A 23935-nucleotide genomic window follows, 5' to 3' on the forward strand; every position below is an offset into this window, starting at 1 on the left:
GGGGGCCGCAGGCCGGGTGCCTTTTGCAAATCTGGCCCCAGATGATTCTGCTGAACAAACTTTAAAGTTACAGACTGTGCCCGCACAGTTAAGCACAAGGACACAGAAGATAGTTAACACCTATATTTTCAGCAGATGGTTTTGGGGGTTTTATGCATTAAGTCATTAATTAGACCAAATAATACTCATTATACTTGTCTCCACTGCTGCTTATTCTCAGATATTAGCATTGTGACTAATCATTTCAAGCAGCCCATGTTCACCTTTTCTTTCATTGAAGAGATGCCTTAGTGTAGCAGATCACACGAATGTATCAAAATAAATCCATACAACAGATTCAACAGTGGTATTTCCCCAAACCTTGAGCCAGGAGAGGGTAAAGCTTTGAGGTACACAGTTTAAAGTTGCTCATGTCAAAGTTCAAGGCATCTGAGAGAACTAAACATCAAGACAAGCTTTAGCTCTCGTCAATACAAAACGTATTTAATGGCGACATTGTCTAGCGCTGTTAGACAAAAGAGACAAGTTATTTAGTGTAACACGTAACAGATGTTACTCACACCATAGAACTCCATCCATAAATCAAATCTCCACCTACTTCCAGGGTAAGAATCAGAAATTTACCTCAACAGTAATTTAAATACTGTTGTGAATTCATCCTAAATATCTATTATCACTATTATACATCATACTTTCACACAGTTAAGTTTATTTTCAACCCTTTAGTGTTTTTAATTCATTTTACAGTACAACACATAAGAACAGTGTCCCTTAAGTAGGCTCATATTTAGTAGAATTAACTAAACTTGCTTCTAAATCTGAAGATGTATTCTTTAAATGATCTAGTTCAATCTAGCTGACATGAGGGAAGAAAAGTCATGGCACCAGCGACTGGAAACTGTTGAATCAATGTATTCTGGATTCACCAAGTTTCAGAGAACACGGTATTTGGCTTGTTTGAGGGTAAATGAAGTATCAGATTATCAGCCCCACATGTCTGTCTAACACACTGGCTTAAGGAACCAATCATATTGCTACCACTACTCATTCTAAGGACCATAGAATGCTTTTCTACACACTGTAAGTTTATTTGTTAAATAGCAAGGACGCTTCTGCCTGCCAAGTTCAACACACAAAATATTTGGTTTATGAATTTAAGACAGAAGGCACTTTCAACATTCTACTTCAGGATATATTGAGCGTAGACACACTGTTTACAATTTTGTTTACTTTTTAAAAATAGTTCTTAGAAAGAGCAATGATAGCACTACTGTGTTTCATTTTCAAGAGCATGTTTACCTACTTATCCCACTCAAACAGATAAGACCCCTTGAAAGGGCAATACGTGTCAGTTCTAAAGTTCATTTCTAAATATAACACAAATCAAAGATCCTGAAAAAGATCAGTGAAATATCTGTTCAGTCAGTGCATTACTCAGCTAGCCCAGTAAGTCTCTGGTACCCACTGTAAATTACAATTCTATTTTGCAGCCTTCAATGTAATGTCAGATTGTTGTTGGTAACACTGTGTTGGGCTGTCTGACACCAGTTTAAAATGAAAAACAGATCTGCATGAAAATTAAGCCATTCCAAGAAGTGCTACTCAGATAATCTTATATAAGAGATTTCTCCAGTTTCAACATACCACCTCCCACGCCTTCATGTATTAAATTTCCCAATGGTGGCTTTTTGCAGGCTATGTTAAAGAGTCTTCATTCGGTACAGATATTAAATTACAATTTCATTACTGGATATACCTGAAGTTTTAGCTTTAATTCCATTTTCATTAATAGGGGAAAAAAAGATGGAGCAAAGGTAACATCACTTGTATTTCTGTACTGACTACTACTAGTGCTTCTCATATATGGGCTCATTCCTTCCATTATTTCAATCAATCAATCAATCAATCAACTATAAGCTGAACATTCTTAAAGTTGCTACACTAACAAAATTGACTGTACAGTGAGTTCTGCAGGAATGGATCCAATATTTCTAGTTATTTACAATATCATGTTTTAGTCAGATCTACATGTTTAAGTCCATCTGCTAAAAATGTAATACACATACTGTAAACATGGCAACATTAAATATGGTACCTCTATTCTAGGATATTTAAATGGCATGATCACATCTCATCATATCTGAAGTTGAATTTATACACAGGATATTTTCTAGCGTTACCCACTTTACAAGTTGCAAGGAGTCTAGATTTTGTGTGGCTAAGAAATTTCTTCAAAGTAAAGTTAAAGCTTGTCTTTGATTGTATTAGAGCTTTTTCTTTTGTAGCCATATTTAAATTGAAGATTAGCACAGAAATTATCTAGGGCCCCTTCCAATTTACAGTTATTAAAAATATCAGTTATGATTCTTGGGAAAAGTGTCTGATATGAAAAATAAAAAATTACTGCAAAATAAACTTAAATGGAAGTCAGGTCTTCAGACTATCGGTCAAAAGTTCAAACATGTGTTATTCCTGTTTGGGCTGGAGTTGCCGTTTCCAGGCCTCATTCAAGTAAACTAGTCGTTTGTAGTTGATGATAAAGAGAATGAAGTTCAGCAAATATGTGATGACGCCTATAATGCAAAATTCCTTCAGCACAAAGTACAGAATGTATGCCAGGTAGAGTGACCCTACTACTGACACTATGGAGGATGTCATGAGGATTAGAGCTGCTACTGCACTGGCTGTCATACCTGCAACAAAAGACAAAAGTTATTATTGCTACTTTAATGCCCTCATTCCATAGTTAAGCAAAAAAATTTAAGAACTAAAATTTTAACTATTTCTATTCAGTGAGTTTGTATTCATATAGCTCCGCTTAAAATACCATGAGTCCACGCTGGTTGCAAATCACAATTTGGAGCGGAGTTTCTAGGTTCTGTATTGCAGTTCTTTTTTGATCAGCAGTGTGAGTGGTATTATCATCATCTTTCATGTTCCTGAATTATGGGAAAGTTACCGGTTGATGAGGTTAGATCTATGAACATTTTCATTGGTTTCAGATCATATTACAGGGCCGGGCAGAGATGGGTTTGCATGTGTTACTAGTCACACATCTTATCTCACTTGTTTGCCTGCTTGCCACATGCAGTCACTTGTGCCAGTGCTCATATTAATGATATAGAAGAATACTAAAAGCAAGCAAAGTAACTCTTGACGTTATTAGGAGTTTTAGAGCTACCACTGTGACTGGACAGCTAGACTGGTGTAAATTGTGACTTGCACCAGTGCAATTTATCGTGGTTTCATCCAGGTTTAGCAATGTTTATATCAATGTCCTGTTTTATTAACATCTACATTGTTATATACTTTAGATCATAAACAAAGTTAAATACTTACCAAGTAACATTTGTAGTATATAAAATACAAGTCCAAAGACACTGTTTGGCTGATTTATTGCACTGTCCTTTCCAAAGATGGAACCCAACAGACCAAATCCTCGACCCCATCTGTAAAATAACAAACACCAATAATCCCAGATTTGAGATCTGCTTCTTTCTAACCCAAATTTCACTTTAGTACCATAGGACGATATTCTGGTGCAACTAGAGCATTCCCTATATGTAGCTCAAACTTTGCTTTAAAAAAATAACTTTGTCATAATGAGGGTGTACTGGATACAACGCTATCTCATGCATCCATGCTAAAATTGGGATTTATTACATTCAGTACCAGTATAACCACAAAAAAATGCAAGACACATTATAACAAGTCATTTATTTCTACAGGACTTATCAGTCTGAAAATCTTGGTAATGCTTATAAGCTATAATGGTAAGTCAGGATTTATTGAGGAAACCGTTAGCAGAATCTCTCTCCACAATATTATACGGAATGTGATTCTGATGTAGCGTCTCAACAGGGCAGGCTTCAATTTTATAAATGATAAAGTTATAAAAGTAATAGTACAAAATAGCAACTACAGTAAGAAGGAATTTTCTAATCAACAATTGTGTATTTGTGCTAGGAATAGATGGTTCCTTCTCTCTAAGACCGAACACGTCAAGAAATATTAGTGGCCAGAGCAAAGTAAGGATAATTTTTTAAAAGTGACAACTGAAAGAGGAGATAAGCAAAGTAACTTGAATACTGAAGCAATGTTAAATTAGAACATTAGATTTCTATTACTATTTATAAGTTAGATGTCACCTGCATTTTCTCCAACTATCAAGCCAAAGTTTCCCTACGTCTGACTTTCCCACACTTTAACAGCCCCGATGAGGATGATTTAGTGCTTTTCATCTCCAAACACTTTCAAATCAGGTACGCTTCTATGAGCAACATTTTCAAAACATCCTCAGATCAGACATAGTTAAAGCAAATCAGCCACTTCGGAAAAGTGGGCTCATTGGTTGAACTACTATGCCCACCAGCCGCCTCATCCATCTCCTCCAAACACTGTAGAGAGAATTACAGACCAATTCCTAGATAGAGTCTGACTAGACAGTCAACTGTATTAAAAGTACACTAATTTGTTCCAATATGAGTGTGTTCCTTGGAAATGCTACATGAATCCATGTTCTCCTAAACCTCAAAATGAATGTATGAGAAATGAAATTTAAGTATAAATATGAAAACCCATATTGCTTAAACAAATTGTTCTTCCAGTGTTAAAAAATCGCAAAATACCTGGTTTCCTCAATAAGCCAAGTGTGAGCAGAAGAGTTGGGTTTTTTAAATTAAATCTTATACTAGGCAAAAATTAAAGTTTATGACCCTATCCACTGGTGGAAAGCTTCCTATAGCAAGTGGACCTTCAGTCCTAGGTATTATGCTCTTACCTACTTTGACCCCAATCCTGCAAACACTTATGCACAGGTTTAACTTTACTAATTTGTGTAAGGCCAGGTCTACACTACAGAGTTAGGTCAACATAAGCTGCCTTACGTAGACCTGTGTAAGCGTCTACACTAAAATGTAGCTCCCAAAGACGTAAATCACCCACTACATTGATTTAACTCCACCTCCACGAAAGAGGTAGCACTTAGGTCGATGTTTTTAGGATAGACACTGAGTTACTTACATCGCCTGTTGGCTGTCAGCCCCAGGATGAGGGGGCCTGCAACTGTCAGCCCTGGGCTGGGGGTTAAGGCAGTGGAAGCACTCTTGGTGAGGGTGCACAGAAGGAGCATTAGTGTGGACATGAAACACCGCTTTAATTACTGCTGTGGCTGTACGTCAACTTAAGTTGACTTAGGATACGTCTACACTACAAAATTAAGTGTGACAGAGTTCAAAGACTGGAAATCCTGCAGCAGATTCCCATTGTTACCACACTCGCCTAATCAGTGGCACGCAGTTTCACACCACAAATCTGTGTACGGAGTGAAAACATGTGAAATTCTCTTGTACTTGGTTCCTTTCCGTCTCTGTCTCAAATGGCTTACTAACAGGCAATTTATTATTGCTGATATTTAATCTGTTTGTGAGTTGGCAGCATTTAATTTCTTTATAAAATTCCTGGGTGGAGCTCCAGTGCTTCTGATCCAGTACTTCTCACAGGTGTCACCTCTAGAGTTCATGGTAATGTCCCTCCTCAGCACTAAACTTTTCTATCTCCAGCTTGTTTGACTGCTTCTCAGGTGATCAAAATTTAAACTGAAGTAAATATTCATGATAAAGAGCATGCAAATTACAAGGCCACCAGACTCAGAACCAGATTTGGGTTTCTTAGCCCTCATCTTCCAGGACTTGTAAGGGTTGGAAAGGCAGTACACTAAACTCAAGTAGGGTCTTCATGGTCCCAGAAGCATGGACTACTTCCAGAAAAGAAGTAACTTGGCTGTGTCATTCTCTAAGTTATGGACTAGCTCTCATTAACTTATTACAAGTACTGATACAAACAGTCAAAGTTTCCATGCATCTGGTAGGTATCAAACAGAGGAAGTATGCCAGAGTAGCACCAAGCAGACATGTTAATAACACATACTTATATTTACAACCATGTGCAACTTTTGTCTACAAGTAGCTTCTCAAACCTTTTTCTCTACTGTAATAGTACAAACCTGGTTTCCTTCAAGTTTGGGCAAGCATGTAACTTCTCTGCATCATTTGGTCATCTCAATTAGGAAGTACAAAGAAAATCCCACTTCAGAGTTTTTATTGCATTTGCATTTTGTATACCGAGTGTGTGATCATATTCTAAAATGTTTTGGAAAGTCTCTTGTAGATCATTAGCTCTCTGGTGCAGTGAATAGTAGTAGCATAATCACAGTTTTTGGCAATTCAGTTGACGTACCTCAGCAAGAGAAGGTCCTATGCAATTGGGGCAGTGGCTTTTGGGATCAATATGAACATATCGTTTATTAATTTGTCTATGGCAGGTTGCTAACCCTTTCCTGTGTCTTGATGGAGGCAGCCTCTACTGCTGACTGTGTAGTGTTCCATCTGCATTAAAACTTGCATTATTTTAATAAGTGAGATGGCTTGCATACATAGCTCAAACATCATCCAAAGTCTAATGGATGGCTATGCAGTACTGCACAAGATGACAGCCCTTTCCATAGAGAAAGTGCACAAAATGCATACATAAAGCATGCTTTTTTCAAAATCGAAATGGGACTCTAAACTTCTTGCATCTTCCATTTGGTGAGAAAAGGTTACTTGCTTTTCTCTTTTGCTATGTCTACACTACAGCAGAACAGCTGCACCGACACTTAACACTTCAAGCTTTTAAAGCTGCAGCAAGGCCAACAAAATATATAATGAACTATTCCATGTTGCAGACACCTCTACCATCCTGATCTTTTTACAGCTACATACAGATGGCTAAATTTAGTGAGCCCCTCATTATAGGGCTGACTTCAGAATCTTTCCATTAGCAAAACTGTTCTTCTGCATTGTCCCAAGAAGGCCACTGTTCCAAACGCAGAGTTGCTGTTTGTTTAGGTTTATGCCAAGCTTTTCCCAGAACCATTTCCCAGATTGGACCACATCCACCACCTGTGCAATCCTCCACAGATTTGAATCATTGTGAAATATTGTATGCTCTAAGATCTTTTGAAGCTTATTTACATGGGAGGAACAGATTATGGCTTTGCTAAAGAGGTCTTTACAAACTGGAGATTTTAACAGTCTTGGGGATGATGATTCTGATTCCTTCCCTATGCGATTTAATTTTATTTTCAATATCTTTGGAAATTCCAACATGGTTTACATGAAAGTTCAAATTTCTGTAGTATTCTAGTTTCCATTCTGTAGCCAGTGAAGGTTTTTGGAAGAGATAGTTTGCTGCAACTGTAAAGAAGCAATTTGAATCTCTCAGACAAGTCGATAACAACAGTCTTGGCTCTGACAGACCTCAGAAACTGGGTGCCCTCCTCAATGGCAGTAACTGTTCTACTAATTACCAATTCCCATGCAATCAGTGCCACACATCGGCTCTATTGCTTTGGATTAAGGAATCATTTTGAACTAGAATTCCAGTCTTACTTTATTGAACAGTGCTAGTTTGTTGGCTTAACTGCTCAAAAGTTCTTCAGGGCCAACGATTTTCAGCTTATAAAATGCTACTGTTTTACATGCTGCTGTAAACTCCCTATTCAGGTTATAGCAAAGTTCACAATAAACAAAGAAGGAAATTCAATTAAACAGTAGTTAATAAAGAACTGGCTGATGCAATAAACTCAAAAAACATAAGAAAATGTACCACTCAAGATCACCAATTCCTTCCCTTTATTGATTTGTAACTGTTGGATCGGACAAGTGTTCAGTTGCGAAAGTAATGCAAAATAAAAGTACTGCATGATTTGGTGTTACACAAAAACTATACTTGGCATGTGTACGTATGCCACAAGCAAGTTTCACTCAGTTAGAGGAGAGGCAATTTGCATGAATTTTAAGACAGTTTTAAAAAAAGTTTCCTTTAGGAAAGATTCTGCTGCATGCCTCAAAGAGAACTTCAAAATACCATTTCAAATTTTTCCTCCTTCAAGTTATCACAGCTTGTCAGCTCTACTTAAGTTGTTTGCAACTAATACCCTTAATGTTTTAGACAACTTTATGACTTGAAAGCGTTCTTAAAAATGTATGTAAAAAAGACCTCATAGTAAAGAACCTGACACACAATAAATTTAGAATAGTTTATCTAGCTTTACCAGAATCACTAGAACTGTGAATACCGCACACAATTCTATTCACACATGTCCCTTTTAAAAGAGTGGAAGATAGGCAACATCTAAAGGGTTTGACAATTTTGACTTGTGGCATTTAAAAAGGCTCAGAAGCAACCAATTCTTAATGTTTTACTATAAATATATGCAATTACCTATATTTGACCCTTGTCTTCCTCTTGTTACACCGTGGCACTGATGTGTCATTCTGTCCATCCATGATGAATGCTCAACGAAAACTTTAGAAACTGTTAATCATTAGCTCTGATCAGCTATGAATTTCACTCATGTTCAAGAACACCACATCCAAAGGAAAGGAGGACTTGAGCATAAGCTTTCGTGAGCTACAGCTCACTTCATCGGATGCATTCAGTCGAAAATACAGTGGGGAGATTTATATACACAGAGAACATGAAACAGTGGGTGTTACCATACACACTGTAATGAGAGTGATCAGGTAAGGTGAGCTATTACCAGCAGGAGAGCCGGCGGGGGGGTGGAGGGACCTTTTCTGGTGATAATCAAGATGGGCCATTTCCAGCAGTTGAATAAATGGATACAAATCAGACATCAAGAATTATAACATTCAAAAACCAGTCGGAGAACACTTCAATCTCTCTGGTCACTCGATTACAGACCTAAAAGTGGCAATTCTTCAACAAAAAAGCTTCAAAAACAGACTTCAACAAGAGAGTTCTGAATTGGAATTAATTTGCAAACTGGATACAATTAACTTAGGCTTGAATAAAGACTGGGAGTGGATGGGTCATTACACAAAGTAAAATTCTTTCCCCATGTTTATTCCCCCACACACACACACTGTTCCTCAGACGTTCTTGTCAACTGCTGGAAATGGCCCACCTTGATTATCACTACAAAAGTCCCCCCACCCGCTCTCCTGCTGGTAATAGCTCACCTTACCTGATCACTCTTGTTAAAGTCTGTATGGTAACACCCATTGTTTCATGTTCTCTGTGTATATAAATCTCCCCACTGTATTTTCCACTGAATGCATGTGATGAAGTGAGCTGTAGCTCACGAAAGCTTATGCTCTAATAAATTTGTTAGTCTAAGGTGCCACAAGTCTATTTCCTTGTTATTTTGTTCTTTCTTCTTTCCATTTCCTCTATACGCATTTAGGATCTCTCTCTTTTCTTTATTGGTCCTTTCCTGTTGTCTGGCCTCTCCTTCCATTCATCCCCTCTTGTTTCAATCCCACTGTTTACTCCCCTTTTCCAGTTCCCTTCTTTCCCCCTCTCCTTTCCTCTCCTCCTCCTCTCACTTTGGGGAGTTGTTTTCCTTATTTTGGGCCTGGGGGTGGGGGGCAGCTGTTGTGTTGGCAAAACAGACAGTACAGAGTTTCCTTATGACAAGATGAGTCATGTAAAGAAGGCACCTTTTGTGTGCCCACACGTGTTGCACTGCCCCGACACCGGCTATGTAGAATGTATATAACCCTTGCAAGGATAGTCCGATGCATCCGATGAAGTGAGCTATAGCTCAAGAAAGCTTATGCTCAAATAAATTTGTTAGTCTCTAAGGTGCCACAAATACTCCTTTTCTTTTTGCAGATACGGACTAACACGGCTGCTACTCTGAAACCTGTCATTATGCAAGATCCAAAGGAGTGCACTTGAAGAACTGGCTACTCCATTATAAGTTAGCAAAGGCAGCTAAAAGTAGCATCTTTGCTATTATGCATCGCAAGGTTCTTTACAAGTGACTAAACAAACAGCTTACATGTTTAATACTGGTTTAGGAGCTGGCAACAGCTATCAGTGTCTCAAACGGAGAATGAATGTAATTCCGAGCTTGTTAAGTGCAATAAAACCGAACAAAAAACAAACAACCCACCACCCTTAAAATTGATGGCCAGGAATCAAATGACTAGCATCCAGATGACTACATACCCAGATTCAATTTGGAATATAAGTTCTAATAAGGTCAATAAAGCTGGCCTGAACTCATGGGGTGCACCTTTGATCTTTACATCAGCTTTTGATTAAAGGACCTAGAATGTGCGTTAATATGTAGCAAGGATAAGAACCTTGGTTGCAGCTTTTGCACAACTCCGCTAGAGACTTTGGATTAAGCCCAGTTCACAGCTATAAGGTCACTTGGGTCACTCTGCCAGTCTTAACTGAAGCTCTTTAAAAGCCAACAAAGAATAGAGTCAAAGTTCCAGTTTGTAACCTTGCCAACAGTGCTCAAAAATACATTACAGACATTTACTTTCATGATTGATTTTAAATATTAGTATACTTAAGAACGAAGATATTTTATTCTATATACCTTTTACACTTCACATAAGAAATGATAATTAGGGCTATCAAGTGATTAAAAAAATGAATCGTGATTAATCACACGATTAAAAAATTAATCGATTAATCACACCGTTAAACAATAGAATACCATTTATTTAAATATTTTTGGATGTTTTCTACATTTTCAAATATATTGATTTCAATTACAACACAGAATACAAAGTATACAATGTTCACTTTATATTTATTTTTGATTTACATTTGCACTGTAAAAAACAAAAGAAATAGTTTTTCAATTCACCTAATACAAGTACTGTAATGCAATCTCTGAAAGTTGAATTTACAAATGTAGGTTTATGAACAAAAAAATAACTGCATTCAAAAACAAAACAACGTAAAACTTTAGAGCCTACAAGTCCATACAGTCCTATATCTTGTTCAGACAATTGCTCAGACAAACAAGTTTGTTTACATTTGCAGGAGATAATGCTGCCCGCTTCTTGTTCACATCACCTGAAAGTGAGAACAGGTGTTCTCATGGCACTGTTGTAGCCGGTGCCACAAGATATTTACGTGCCAGATGCACTAAAGATTCATATGTCCCTTCATGCTTCAACCACCATTCCAGAGGACATTTGTCCATGCTGATGACGGGTTCTGCTTGTTAACAATCCAAAGCAGTGTGGACCAACGCATGTTCATTTTCATTACCTGAATCAGATGCCACCAGCAGAAGGTTGATTTTCTTTTTTGGAGGTTTGGGTTCTGTGTTTCCACATTGGAGTGTTGCTCTTTTAAGACTTCTGAAAGCATGCTCCACAGCCTGTCCCTCTCAAATTTTGGAAGGCACTTCAGATTCTTAAACCTTGGATCAAGTGCTGTAGCTATCTTTAGAAATCTCACATGGGTACTTTCTTTGCGTTTTGCCAAATCTGCAGCGAAAATGTTCTTAAAATGAGTAACGTGCTGGGCCATCATCCGAGACTGCTAGAACATGACATATACGGTTGAATGCGGGTAAAATAGAGCTGAAGACATACAATTCTCTCCCAAGGAGTTCAGTCACAAATTTAATTAATGCATTGTATTTTTAATGAGCATCATCAGCATGGAAGCATGTCCTCTGAAATGGTGGCGGAAGTATGAAGGGACATACAAATATTTAGCATATCTGGCATGTAAATACCTTACAATGTCGGCTACAAAAGTGCCAAGCAAACGCCTGTTCTCACTTTTTGGTGACATTGTGAACAAGACGTGGACAGCATTATCTCCTGAAAATGTAAACAGACTTGTTTTTCTGAGCAATCTGATTGGCTGAACAAGAAGTAGGACTGAGAGGACTTGTAGGCTCTAAAGTTTTGCATTGTTTTGTTTTTGAGTGCAGTTACGGAACCAAAAAAAAACAAAACTACATTTGTAAGTTGCGCTTTCACAATTAGGAGACTGCACTACAGGCATATTGAAAAAATACGTTTTCAATTATCAATTTTACAGTACAAATATTTGTAATCAGAAATAATAATATAAAGTGAGCACTGTACACTTTGTATTGTGTTGTAACTGAAATCAATATATTTGGAAATGTACAAAAACCATCCAAAAATATTTAATAAATTTCAATCGGTATTTTATTGTTTAACAGTGCAATTAAAAATGTGATTAATAGCGATTAATTTTTTTAATTGCAATTACTTTTTTTGAGTTAATCGTGTTGAGTTAACTGCAATTAATCAACAGCCCTAATACAATAATAATAATAATAGCAGCAGCAGCTAGACTACAATCTCACATATTTCAGCTTTTAGATCTATAGCAGATTCACATGCAGATGCCAATTTTATAGCAGACACTGCTGGCTATTCAACCTAAGACTTAACAGCAATTTTCTTCATTCTAGGTAAGCTTTGCTAAGTTACTTAGGCCTTGTCTATACTTGTAAGTTGGAGCACATTAAATCATCCCCACGTGCCCCAACTCCTGAGGTGTCTACACTGGCAAGGCATGTAGAGCGCCCAGACTCCGTGGCTGGAGCACGCCTGGTAATCCACCTCCACGAGAAGCATAGAGCTTTCTGCGCCCCGGCTGGAGCAGCACAGTGCCAGTGTGGATGCCCTGGTCTATTAATGCACTCTGACTGGCCTCAAGGAAGTGTCCCACAATGCCTGTTCTAGGCACTCTGGTTATCACTTTGTAGTATACTGCCCTGCCCTCAGGTGACCAACAGTCAGACCTTCCCTTTAAATTCTCTGGGAATTTTGAAAGTCCCCTTCCTGTTTGCTCAGCAAGGCATTGAGTGCTCTCAGAGCATCTTTCCAGGTGACCATGCCTCCATGCGATCCCCAGTATAGAGCAATGGCGAGGTGCTGGACCTCATCAGTGTTTGGGGGGGGAGGAGGTTGTCTAGTCCCAGCTGCGCTCCAGCTGTGGGAATTACAACACTTACAGGCAGATATCAAGGGCCATGACAAAAAGGGGCCATGACCGGGACACAGTGCAGTGCAGGGTTAAAATGAAGGAGCTAACGCCTACTACAAAACGCGGGAGGCAAACTACCGCTCGAGAGCTGCCACCACAACCTGCTGGTTCTACAAAGAGCTGGACAAGATACTTGGGGGTGACCCCAACTCCACTCCAAAGAGCACCATGGATGCTTCAGAGGCCGTGGCAGCCTAGAGTGCAACAAGGCAGGAGGAGGAAAGCGGGAATGAGGGTGCTGAGGAGGAGGGGAGCCCAGAACCAGAGAACAGCCCAGCATCCGTAGATGCATGCAGCCAGAAGCTGTTTTCAAGCCAGGAGGAAGGTAGCCATTCGCAGCAGATGGTGCTTGGGGAAGAACAAACAGCAGAGGAAGTGCCCAGTAAGCGGCTTTTATTTTGAGAAGGGAGTTGTTGGGTGCGGGCTGTTGGGGAGAGGAGGGTTGCAGAAAGAAGGGTTAGGGCTGCGTGCATGCCTAGATGCGGAATAGGGCTTTGATGTACTCTCACATATTGCAGTAATTGGCCTCAGTGATCTCTTTGAAGGTCTCATGCAGAAACAGGGCAATCCAACTGCACAGGTTCCTTGGCGGAGCCACTGTGCTCATTGTCCGAGGAAGGCTAACATATCTGCACCACTGTGCCGTGAGAGGCAGGGGAGGGGACCATTGCTGCACAAAGGCAAATCGCATAAGGGCCAGGGCTGAAGCCGCATTGTTACTCAGAGTCACAGTTCTTCTGAGCAGGATGTGATTAATGGCCCTGCACACTTGCCTCAACACAATTCCAACCGTCGACTTGCCCACTCCAAACTGGTTAGTGACCGATTGGTAGCTGTCTGGAGTAGCCAGCTTCCAGATTGCAATCACCACGAGCTTCTCCACAGACAGGGCAGCTCTCAATCTCATGTCCTTGCACTGTAGGGTGGGGGCGAGCTCAGCACACAGTCCCATAAAAGTGGCTTTCCTCATCCGAAAGTTCTGCAGCCACTGCTCTTCATCCCAGACTTGCATGACGATGTGATCCAACCACTCAGTACTTGTTTCCCAAGCCCAAAAGCAGCGTTCCACGGCAGCGAGCATGTTTGTGAATGCCACAAGCAATCTCATGTCGTAGCATTAAGCGTGTCGACATCATCATCAGACTCCTCACTGTCACTTTGTAGCTTAAGGAGTAACTCAACTGCAATTCGTGATGTGCTGGTGAGACCATATTCCTCAGCAGTTCGGGATCCATTCCCGCAGACCAAAAGGGAAGACAGAGCGCGCAAAACAAAAACCATTGAAAGATGGCTCCAAATGTGGCCAGAAGCACAGGGACTGCCAGGACGCGAAGCGATGCATCACACGGCATTGGGACAGGACCCATGATGCCCCGCACCCCCCATCCTCCTTCCCACAAGCCTCAGCACCAGAATGGGAAGAGGTACTCTGTGGGATAGCTGTCCATAATGCACCACTCCAAAAGCTGCTCCAAGTGCTGCAAATGTGACCACACCACTGCACTTGCAGCTGACAGTGTGAACACATGGCAGCCCTTTTCCTGCTGCTGGTTTAACTCCTGGCACGCTACATCTGCAAGAGCATGTCTACATTTAAACCATTGCAGCTGGGCCGCTGTGGTGCTTCAGTTCACATACTCACTCCAACAATGAGAGGATCTCCAGTCACTGTAGTTAATCCACCTCCTGAAGAGGCAGGAGCTAAGCTGACTGTTTGATATAGCACAGTAGGTGCTATAGCAGATGGCAAGTTTCTGCAGTGAAAATAAGATTTAGAAAGTAACTATACTAGTGGCTTTCAAAACAACTTCTTTCATACAACAAAAATGATTAATCCATATATAACTGCAAAAGTTTTCAAATATCCTGGTATTTTTGCTCTGGAACAACCCAAAACCAAGACCTGGTCTATTCTACAGAGTTAGGTCAACGTAAGGCAGCTTACATAGAATCATAGAATATCAGGGTTGGAAAGGACCTCGGGACGTCATCTAGTCCAACCCCCTGCTCAAAGCAGGACCAATCCCCAGCTAAATCATCCCAGCTAGGGCTTTGTCAAGCCTGACCTTAAAAACCTCAAAGGAAGGAGATTCTACCACCTCCCTAGCACCTCCAGTGCTTCACCGCCCTCCTAGTGAAAAAGTTTTTCATAATATCCAACCTAAACCTCCCCCGCGCAACTTGAGACCATTATTCCTTGTTCTGTCATCTGCTACCACTGAGAACAGTCTAGAGCCATCCTCTTTGGAACCCCCTTTCAGGTAGTTGAAAGCAGCCACCAAATCCCCCCTCATTCTTCTCTTTTGCAGACTAAACAATCCCAGTTCCCTCAGCCTTTCCTCATAAGTCTTGTTTTCCAGTCCCCTAATAATTTTTGTTGCCCTCCGCTGGACGCGTTCCAATTTTCCACATCGTTCTTGTAGTGTGGGGCCCAAAACTGGACACAGTACTCTAGATGAGGCCTCACCAATGTTGAATAGAGGGAAACGATCACATCCCTCCATCTGCTGACAATGCCCCTACTTATACAGCCCAAAATGTCGTTAGCCTTCTTGGCAATAAGGGCATACTGTTGACTCATATCCAGGTTCTCGTCCACTGTAACCCCTAGGTCCTTTTCTGCAGAACTGCTGCCTAGTCATTCGGTCCCTAGTCTGTAGCAATGCATGGGATTCTTCTGTCCTAAGTGCAGGACTCTGCACTTGTCTTTGTTGAACCTCATCAGATTTCTTTTGGCCCAATCCTCCAATTTGTCTAGGTCCCTCTGTATCCTATCCCTACCCTCCAGCGCATCTACCACTCTTCCCAGTTTAGTGTCATCTGCAAACTTGCTGAGGGTGCAGTCCACACCATCCTCCAGATCATTAATGAAGATATTGAACAAAACCAGCCCCAGGACTGATCCTTGGGGCACTCCGCTTGCTACCGGCTGCCAACTAGACATGGAGCCATTGCTCACTACCCTTTGAGCCCAATGATCTAGCCAGCTTTCTATCAACCTTATAGTCCATTCATCCAGCCCATACTTCTTTAACTTGCTGGCAAGAATACTGTGGGAGACCGTATCAAAAGCTTTGCTGAAGTCAAGGAACAACACGTCCACTGCTTTCCCCTCATTCACAGAGCCAGTTATCTCATCATAGAAGGCAATTAGATTAGTCAGGCATGACTTGCCCTTGGTGAATCATGCTGACTGTTCCTGATCACTTTCCTCTCCTCTAAGTGCTTCAGAATTGATTCCTTGAGCACCTGGTCCATGATTTTTCCAGGGACTGGGGTGAGGCTGACTGGCCTGTAGTTTCCTGGATCCTCTTTCTTCCCTTTTTTAAAGATGGGCATTACATTAGTCTTTTTCCAGACGTCCGGGACCTCCCCCAATCGCCATGAGTTTTCAAAGATAATGGCTGATGGCTCTGCAATCACATCTGCCAACTCCTCTAGCACCCTTGGATGCAGCGCATCTGGCCCCATGGACTTGTGCACGTCCAGCTTTTCTAAATAGTCCCGAACCACTTCTTTCTCCACAGATGGCTGGTCACCTCCTCCCCATGCTGTGCTGCCCAGTGCAGTAGTCTGGGAGCTGACCTTGTTCGTGAAGACAGAGGCAAAAAAAGCATTGAGTACATTAGCTTTTTCCACATCCTCTGTCACAAGGTTGCCTCCCTCATTCAGTAAGGGGTCCACACTTTCCTTGACTTTCTTCTTGTTGCTAACATACCTGAAGAAACCCTTCTTGTTACTCTTAACATCTCTTGCTAGCTGCAACTCCAAGTGTGATTTGGCCTTCCTGATTTCACTCCTGCATGCCTGAGTAATATTTTTATACTCCTCCCTGGTCATTTGTCCAATCTTCCACTTCCTGTAAGCTTCTTTTTTGTGTTTAAGATCAGCAAGGATTTCACAGTTAAGCCAAGGTGGTCCCCTGCCATATTTACTATTCTTTCTACATGACGGGATGGTTTGTTCCTGTAACCTCAATAAGGATTCTTTAAAATACAGCTGGCTCTCCTGGACTCCTTCCCCCCTCATGTTTTTCTCGCAGGGGATCCTGCCCATCAGTTCCCATCAACCTAATTATGTCAGTGTACATACTACAAGCCTTGCTCCTGCTAATGTAAGTTCCCTACTACACCGACATAACTCCGCCTTCAGGAGAGGCATAGGGCTTATGTCAGTGTAGTAAGGGCAACAGTGTGTCCCTGTAGATACTACCTGTTACTTACATCCGCTACTTGCTGTTATTCTTCTCAATTTCAGGGCTCTATGCTGGAGCTGTGAAACTGACAAGAAAGTCGCTCAGAGTGCTGTTACCCTGGGGCAGATGAGGGGCTCCCTGCTCCGAGCCCAGCTGCACTGAGGCTCCCCGGGCTCTTGGGCCCCATACTACCCTCTTAAACTGGTGGAAGTGCTCCTGGTGAGGATGTGCACCACCGACAGAAGAAGGGCAGTGTGGACATGACCCACTGCAGTAATTACTGCGGTAGCCGCAAGTCGACCTAACATAGGTTGACTTAAGTTTGTATTGTAGATATGCCCCAACAATCTGAAATCCCTGTTCAATGTGAACTACAGAAGCCAAGTTAAACCCCCTGGAAGACATTTTAGGGTCAACCCTGATGGATCTGTGTTTCCATACAACATACCTACCAAGGTAGCTTAAATACTATAGGAATGTCCACACACTCCTGACCTTCAAGAAAGATCTACTACTTAAACTTTATTTTTTGCTGCACTGAGTCAACAAAATCCAACAAAAATACTAGCTTGCACTCAGTGTGGTCGAAGTCACAAAAGACAAACCAATAAGGAATCTGTATTGGTGCCTCAATACTGAAGAATGAATAATACTAATCAAAACGACCAGTAAAATTTAAAATAAATGCTGTTTGCTAAGACAGTTCCAAAGAATGGCTCACAGGGTATTTGGCTTTCTACCCCAGATTGCCATTATGGTTGCTAACCTTACACCTCAGTCACTAATAATTGCAGTAGTCAGGGTTAAAAATATTAGAATATTCTCTTGAAACTACAGCAATATAAAAGTGCTGATGTCAGTGGACTTACCATTAAAGAGAAAGATAACTGCTATAAAATGTTCTTAACTTGGAATCAAACTTGACAGACATCAAGTTTACAGGAACTGCCCCACAACAGAACTGAATAGGAACCTGTAATATAAACAGCAGGTTAGGTGTGAAGTCAAAGAAGCTTTGATCTATGTCCCATGGTTTAGATATGGTTTAGGGGTGGTTCTTGTGAACTTGACCTTGATTATATCTAAGGCCTGGTCTATTCTTAAAAGCTGTACCAGTATAAGAATTTTGAATAGGGGTGTGATTTTAAAAACACACCACCACCAAAGTAGTTATACTGGTAAAAGTTCTAGTATGGATGTGGTCACACTGGGCTGTATATCTTTTTCCTCTTCCTGCATGGGAATAAACAATACTGGTATAACATTTTAATACCAGTATCAAATGTCCAAAATAGGGGGGTTGTACCACTTTAAATAAAAAAGTTATACTTCTATAAATATCTGGCATAGTTAGACAAGCTCTAAACACTATTTATTAATTGTATTTGATAAACTAGTAAACAGATGCCATTGTACAAAGAAAAACATTAGTGGTTACACAGCAATGCTCAGGAACTCCACATGAAACAACTGGAGAACTGCAAAGACTCATCCACAAAAACAGCAAAATTTTCTAGAGCGTGTTTATAAATTAATGACTTTTTAAATTTGACTATCCAAATGTATTTCTTGCATGAGATATACATACAGCCACCAAATGTTTTTCAGCATAGTCATCTTAGAAGGGTTGATAGCTGACGTCCTTCCACACTTGGTAATACCTTGAAGATAGAGTTCCTGAAGTAGATTGTTCGAAGAGTCGCACCCAAGTCAATGTCCACTCTTAAGAGCTATTGGACTTATCTTTATTCTAGGACTTACTTGATAAACTGAATGTGCCCAACTAGATCAATATTGACTATTTCCAAACCCTCCACATTCAGCCACTCGGTGAAGGCTGCAGATATTGTTCAAGATGTAAAATTAAACCTGCCCCAATGGACACTCACACTAGCCACCAGAAATCTGTCTCAGAGTTGCCACCAACATGTTAACACACATTGGGTTAGGGGCTACACATTAATAGTCATACGCTGACATGCCCCACTCCATAAGACATTTAAAGATCAACCTGGAAGATAGCCAGGAGGCGGAAACATATCTGAAGACCTAAAACAGTCCACTGCAGTATGCAAAGGACAAAGTAGGAAAAAAAAAAAAAAACCCCCAAGCCTTTAGATGAGAGGATTTAAAATTTAAATTTAACTTTTTAAAAATAAAGTATCACAAACAACCTTGCATGTTTCATTCTGGGTTTTTTTTGAAGCTACTCTGGAATAGTCTAGCCTGCTGTAAATAACAGCTATCAGTTCCTTTCATGATTGCCTTTAACAGATTTCATTGTAATTAAAATTTTACCAGCTATTTACAATTATTCTTACACATAAAAGAATTAAGTTATTAAAAACATTACTGTAATTGCCAAGTGAAGATTTTGAATGTTTCCTTAGTTCCTAACATTTTTCTCAGATGCAGTAACATGAGCTTACAGTGTTCTTGCTAACTTTCGCTTGTGAACTCCCTCGGGGACTCAGTTATATTTGGAAGTCTCCCAAGGCTTCCCATGTTACTGAAGTGTCAACACAAATAGATGGAGAGCATTCCATCTCCAAAAGGAAGATAAAATGGTAGAAAGAAAAGTTACTCCATAGCATGCAAGAGATATAAAGGATAGATTTCTTGTTTTCTGTAATCATATTAAAGTATAATTTGCCATCAAATACTAAATTTTAAGAAGTTATTTGTAACTCACAAAGTAAATTGTTTCAGTTAAATATAAACATTCTACTTCCTTATTTGAGTATAAAGTGTGTTAATTATAAAATCAGGCCCTCTTTATAGTTTGCCATGTATAGCAAAATAAAATTTATATTCAAGTATACAATAGTTCATTCTTATAATCAGAGGAATATTTAAGAAAGTGGTCTTGCAATGTTGAGCAAACTGTCATTTTAGAGTGTCCTGATACCAGCTTGAAATAAACTCAATAGAAAGCTTATATTTCACATATAAAAGTGAGGAGCTAGATTTCTCTGATTAATTCTTCATGATGAATTAATTTTCAGATACATGATTTTCCAGGCCTCTCCCCATTAATAGTAGCCTACATTAATTATTTCCCTTTTCAATGCTGAGTCAATACCTGATTCATCTTATGAGTGACTTGTGAAATGCTAACAGTTTATTAATAGAAAAAATATCTTCCCTGAAGACCAAAAATTAATCCCCAAACTGACCAGATCAAAGCAGAATAAATAAATTTATAGACAAGCTAAATTACACATTTACTTTTAATCTAAACACATCAACTGAATGTTTTTATTCAATCCACCACTTGTACAAACACTTTAAGAAAAGATATTGACCCAAGGGGATTCATCTACAAACCATCAGATCCCATTCAAATTTCAGTCACAAATCTAGCTTAAGGAAGAATACTGTTGCACAACACTAACAAATTAAAGACTGGTCTTTCAGTTGAAGACAGACGACTAACTAATCTATTTGCTGTTATACTGTGAATTTAAATAGCGGATCAGAATAATAAGTTAACACTAAAATTACTAGCATACCTGAAAATGCTGGAACACCATAATTTGAGCCTTCACTGTCTCTGCCAACTTTAACTGGAATTTAAGTTCCAATGAAACAGTGCTATTGCTGGAGGTGTCAAACTATTTAACTGAAATACAGTGAAAGGCAAGAAACAGCGTAAAAAGAAAAATCTCCATTTGGCGGTGTTTTAAGAGTGACTATTCTTTCAACAAAAATGCACAGCTCCCCTGCCACAGATAATCCTCTCACTTATGTATTGGAAATATTATCATTTGCTGAAAGCGCATTCTTCTCCTAATATAGTTTGAAATAAAGATAACTTGCATGCTTAATATCACCTGTTCCACAGACACCCTTTGCATGACTGCTCCACCTGTCTTGAGTTACTTCTTTGGTCCTTGCACATCCTTGTACATCACAGGAACCCAACACTCAGATTGTAGTAGTATATTAGGGCTTGTTTACACTGGCACTTTACAGTGCTGCAACTTTCTCACTATGGGGTGTGATAAAACACCCTCCTGAGTGCTGCAAGTTTCACTGCTGTAAAGTGCCAGTGTAGACGGTGCAGCAGCGCTGGCAGCTATTCCCCTCATGGAGGTGGGTTTTTTTACAGTGCTGGGAGAGCTTTTTAACATTGATAGTGAAGACGTGCCCTTAGTAAGTGCTCTAATTACTCAAATACTCTGAAACCTGCCAAATACGAATGAGCCATTAAAAATTCCTTAAAAAGTTAGAGCACTTTTGCATATTCAAATATTTTGTAAAAATTAATCACAAGACTGTACCTCATTATTTACTTACTTGAAACTTGAGACCTTATACATGCGCAGCATTTTAAGTACAGAAATTAAAGAAAGGGGTGTAAAACCCTATGGTCTAATCTTGAAAATGTTACTTAGGACTACTGTAGTCCCACTGACTTCTGGTCCAAAGGTTGGAAAAATTGATTATTGTGACGGTTGCCCCACTCAGCCAAAACACACAGGACCAGACTTTTGATTTTTTGTTACAGCTTCGGTAACAATTATATTGTTAATGATGTTTGAATAGTTTAACATAAGTGGCCTAATAACAGTTTAATGTAATTGCTCAAGTTGTTTGACCATCTTAATCTAAAGAGAGAAGACTACGATTTTAAGTTATTTCTCAAAGAGAGAGGGCCAATTCTCAAGTCTTTTCTTGGCTGAAGATTAATCTGATGACTAGCAGAAAAGCAAAAATGAAGTCCCCACCCAGACCCAACAAAATTCCTTTCAGAGATTGGTACATAAACTTCTCAACACAGTATGTTGCAATGTTGGTTTCAATCACAATAAAATTAGTTTTAAGACTAAGTACTAAGTTATAGTTAGACTAAATTAGAAAGCAAGTCCCATGTACTCTTTCATTTATTACAGGATTATTCTTCCTATGATTAAATCCTGATATGACAATGAGATAATTGCCTAATATAAGTATTTTGACTGCTAAAATATTTGAGTTAAATAGAAAAAAAGACATTTCTGCAATTCTCACTGAATTTAAGCCTTAGGTGTTTGAATAAATAATCGCAAAAGCATCAACAAAAAAACACAAAACTTTTCAAAAATATAAGCAAGTTGTTTAGAGAATATATGTTTGTTCAAGGACCAAATCCCTCCAGCTCTACAACTTGTTAAACAATAGAGAGAAAGAGATTTCTAATCTACAAGTGAATGCTGTCTTTGGATAATCCTCTTGTTTCTTAGACTAAAAAATAATTCCTATTAATTTTTCTTTAAAAAAATTGTGGAAAGCTATATGCACTTAACCACATTTGTAAGTTTATTATAGTTTGAACAGTGAATGGCAAAGTTACAGCACTATTAGTGTGTAAAAAATAAGGGATACATACATTCTCCACACCATTTATGATTAAATAACTTAGCTGCTTGCCAATGGAAGTCAGATTAGTACCATATAAAATTTATATTCTATTAATCTCCTAAAATACCTGTAAAAATGGAAAGTAGCTATCCATTTAATTTTATTACTGATACTTAAATAGAGAAGCTCATCCTACAATATTAAGAAAAATCCAAATTTGGAATGGAGTCTTCAGTACTGAAGTAAATTAAATCTTACCCTTAGCATTAAACATTAAGCATTTTTAAATGCATCAGACAGACACTCATATGCACTATGGGGTAAAACAACATTTACTGAAAAAGCACTTCAACTGTTTATGCTAAAATTAAACAACCTAAACATCCAATATCTTAAATATTTTCCTCAAACACTGATTATTTACACCATTTAATTTTGATGAACCACGTTTTACCAAAAAATGCCTGTCACCCTAATCACCGTGGATGACAAAACACAAATGGCATGTACTTAATCCTCAAACCCTCCTCGCACCCAACAAAAGACACACAGAAGAGCAATTCCTACCTCATTCCCTCAATACATGACATAACAGCCGCTTTCTATCAGCCCGGAATCCACCCCTCATTTATCACAAGTCCATAATGGCAAGATTACCATTTCCCCAAGGCTGTACCCAGCAGAAGCAATTGAAATGAAGATCACAATCTGGCAGAGCGAAATAATCCCACGTCTCTTTAGGTCAGAATCCTCCATCCTCGAGGAGACCCTGACGACAACACCCCTTTACAATTCGTCCCGAGCCATGAAATCTCCGAGTCCTGCAGCCCCCCGTGAGAGGCTAAGGGAGGCAGTGATGGAGCCTCCCTCTCCTCCCCCCTTTGCCCTTGGGGAAGAGGAAACGCACCCCGGTACCCGCTTCACCGGGGAGGGGAGCTTGCTGGGGGGGGGGGGGGAGTTTCTTCCCATTACCCCTCAGCTGGAGAAGCGCCAGACCTAGATTCTCCACGTCGCCCACCGGCCTCCTCCACCCACCGCCCAGAAGCGAACCCCCCACCCCAATATCTGTCACCCCCGAGTCCACCCCTCCCTCCTGTCCCGCCCACTCCTGGCCCCCGGCGCCGGGCTTTCCCACCTCCCCGGGCGGCCCCGTCCTCTCGGCTCCCTACCCGGCCCCGGCCCCCGTCTCTGGCGCCTGCCGCAGCCCCCGGCGACAGCCCCCTCACCGGGAGGCGATGGCGGCGGAGCAGCGGACCCGCTCGCTGAAGTCGCACAGGGCCCGATAGTGGAGGTCCCGGCCCTTCTCCCGCTCCAGGTGGCAGGCGTAGAGAGAGAGCAGGATGCCGGCCGCGCACACCGCGTAGCGGGCCACCCGCTCCCAGCGCGGCACCGACACTCGCAGCAGGACGGGCGCCGCCATCTTCCCCCCTCCCTCCACCTCAGCCCCCGACGCGGACCCGGCCAGGGGACAGCAGCGCACGCGCGCCGGGAGCCCATTGGCTCAGCAGCTCGGCCAACCTGGACGTGGCGTTCCGCGCCGGCGGA

The 23935-nt window shown here is 40.5% G+C and overlaps 2 protein-coding genes across 2 annotated transcripts in view; one reads left to right on the top strand and one right to left on the bottom strand.

Annotated features, from left to right (window-relative positions):
- The window catches only part of GUSB (glucuronidase beta), a 36729-nt gene extending 26652 nt beyond the window's left edge, over positions 1–10077 (top strand). The window contains exon 13 of the mRNA XM_048823707.2: positions 9682–10077. The gene's annotated coding sequence lies outside the window, so the exon portion shown is untranslated. The remainder of the gene's footprint in view (positions 1–9681) is intronic.
- Positions 463–23914, bottom strand: VKORC1L1 (vitamin K epoxide reductase complex subunit 1 like 1). The gene is made up of 3 exons (XM_048823709.2): positions 23617–23914; positions 3340–3449; positions 463–2693 (listed from the first exon to the last, which is right to left on the bottom strand). Exons 1-3 carry the CDS (start codon positions 23808–23810, stop codon positions 2467–2469), a joined length of 531 nt encoding a protein of 176 aa, XP_048679666.1. The 5' UTR covers positions 23811–23914; the 3' UTR covers positions 463–2466.
- Positions 23915–23935: the final 21 nt, after the last annotated feature.

Source organism: Caretta caretta, chromosome 17 (assembly GCF_965140235.1).
Source record: "Caretta caretta isolate rCarCar2 chromosome 17, rCarCar1.hap1, whole genome shotgun sequence".
Lineage (NCBI taxonomy): Eukaryota > Metazoa > Chordata > Testudines > Cheloniidae > Caretta > Caretta caretta.

What these genes read in the sequence shown, in the direction of transcription:
- VKORC1L1 (XM_048823709.2), bottom strand. Translation starts at nt 23,810, where the DNA reads ATGGCGGCGCCCGTCCTGCTGCGAGTGTCGGTGCCGCGCTGGGAGCGG. An exon ending in TCCGCCGCCATCGCCTCCCG is followed by an intron (nt 3,450 to 23,616) that starts GTGAGGGGGCTG and finishes GTTATTTTACAG; the next exon opens with ATGGGGTCGAGGATTTGGTC. An exon ending in TATACTACAAATGTTACTTG is followed by an intron (nt 2,694 to 3,339) that starts GTAAGTATTTAA and finishes CTTTTGTTGCAG; the next exon opens with GTATGACAGCCAGTGCAGTA.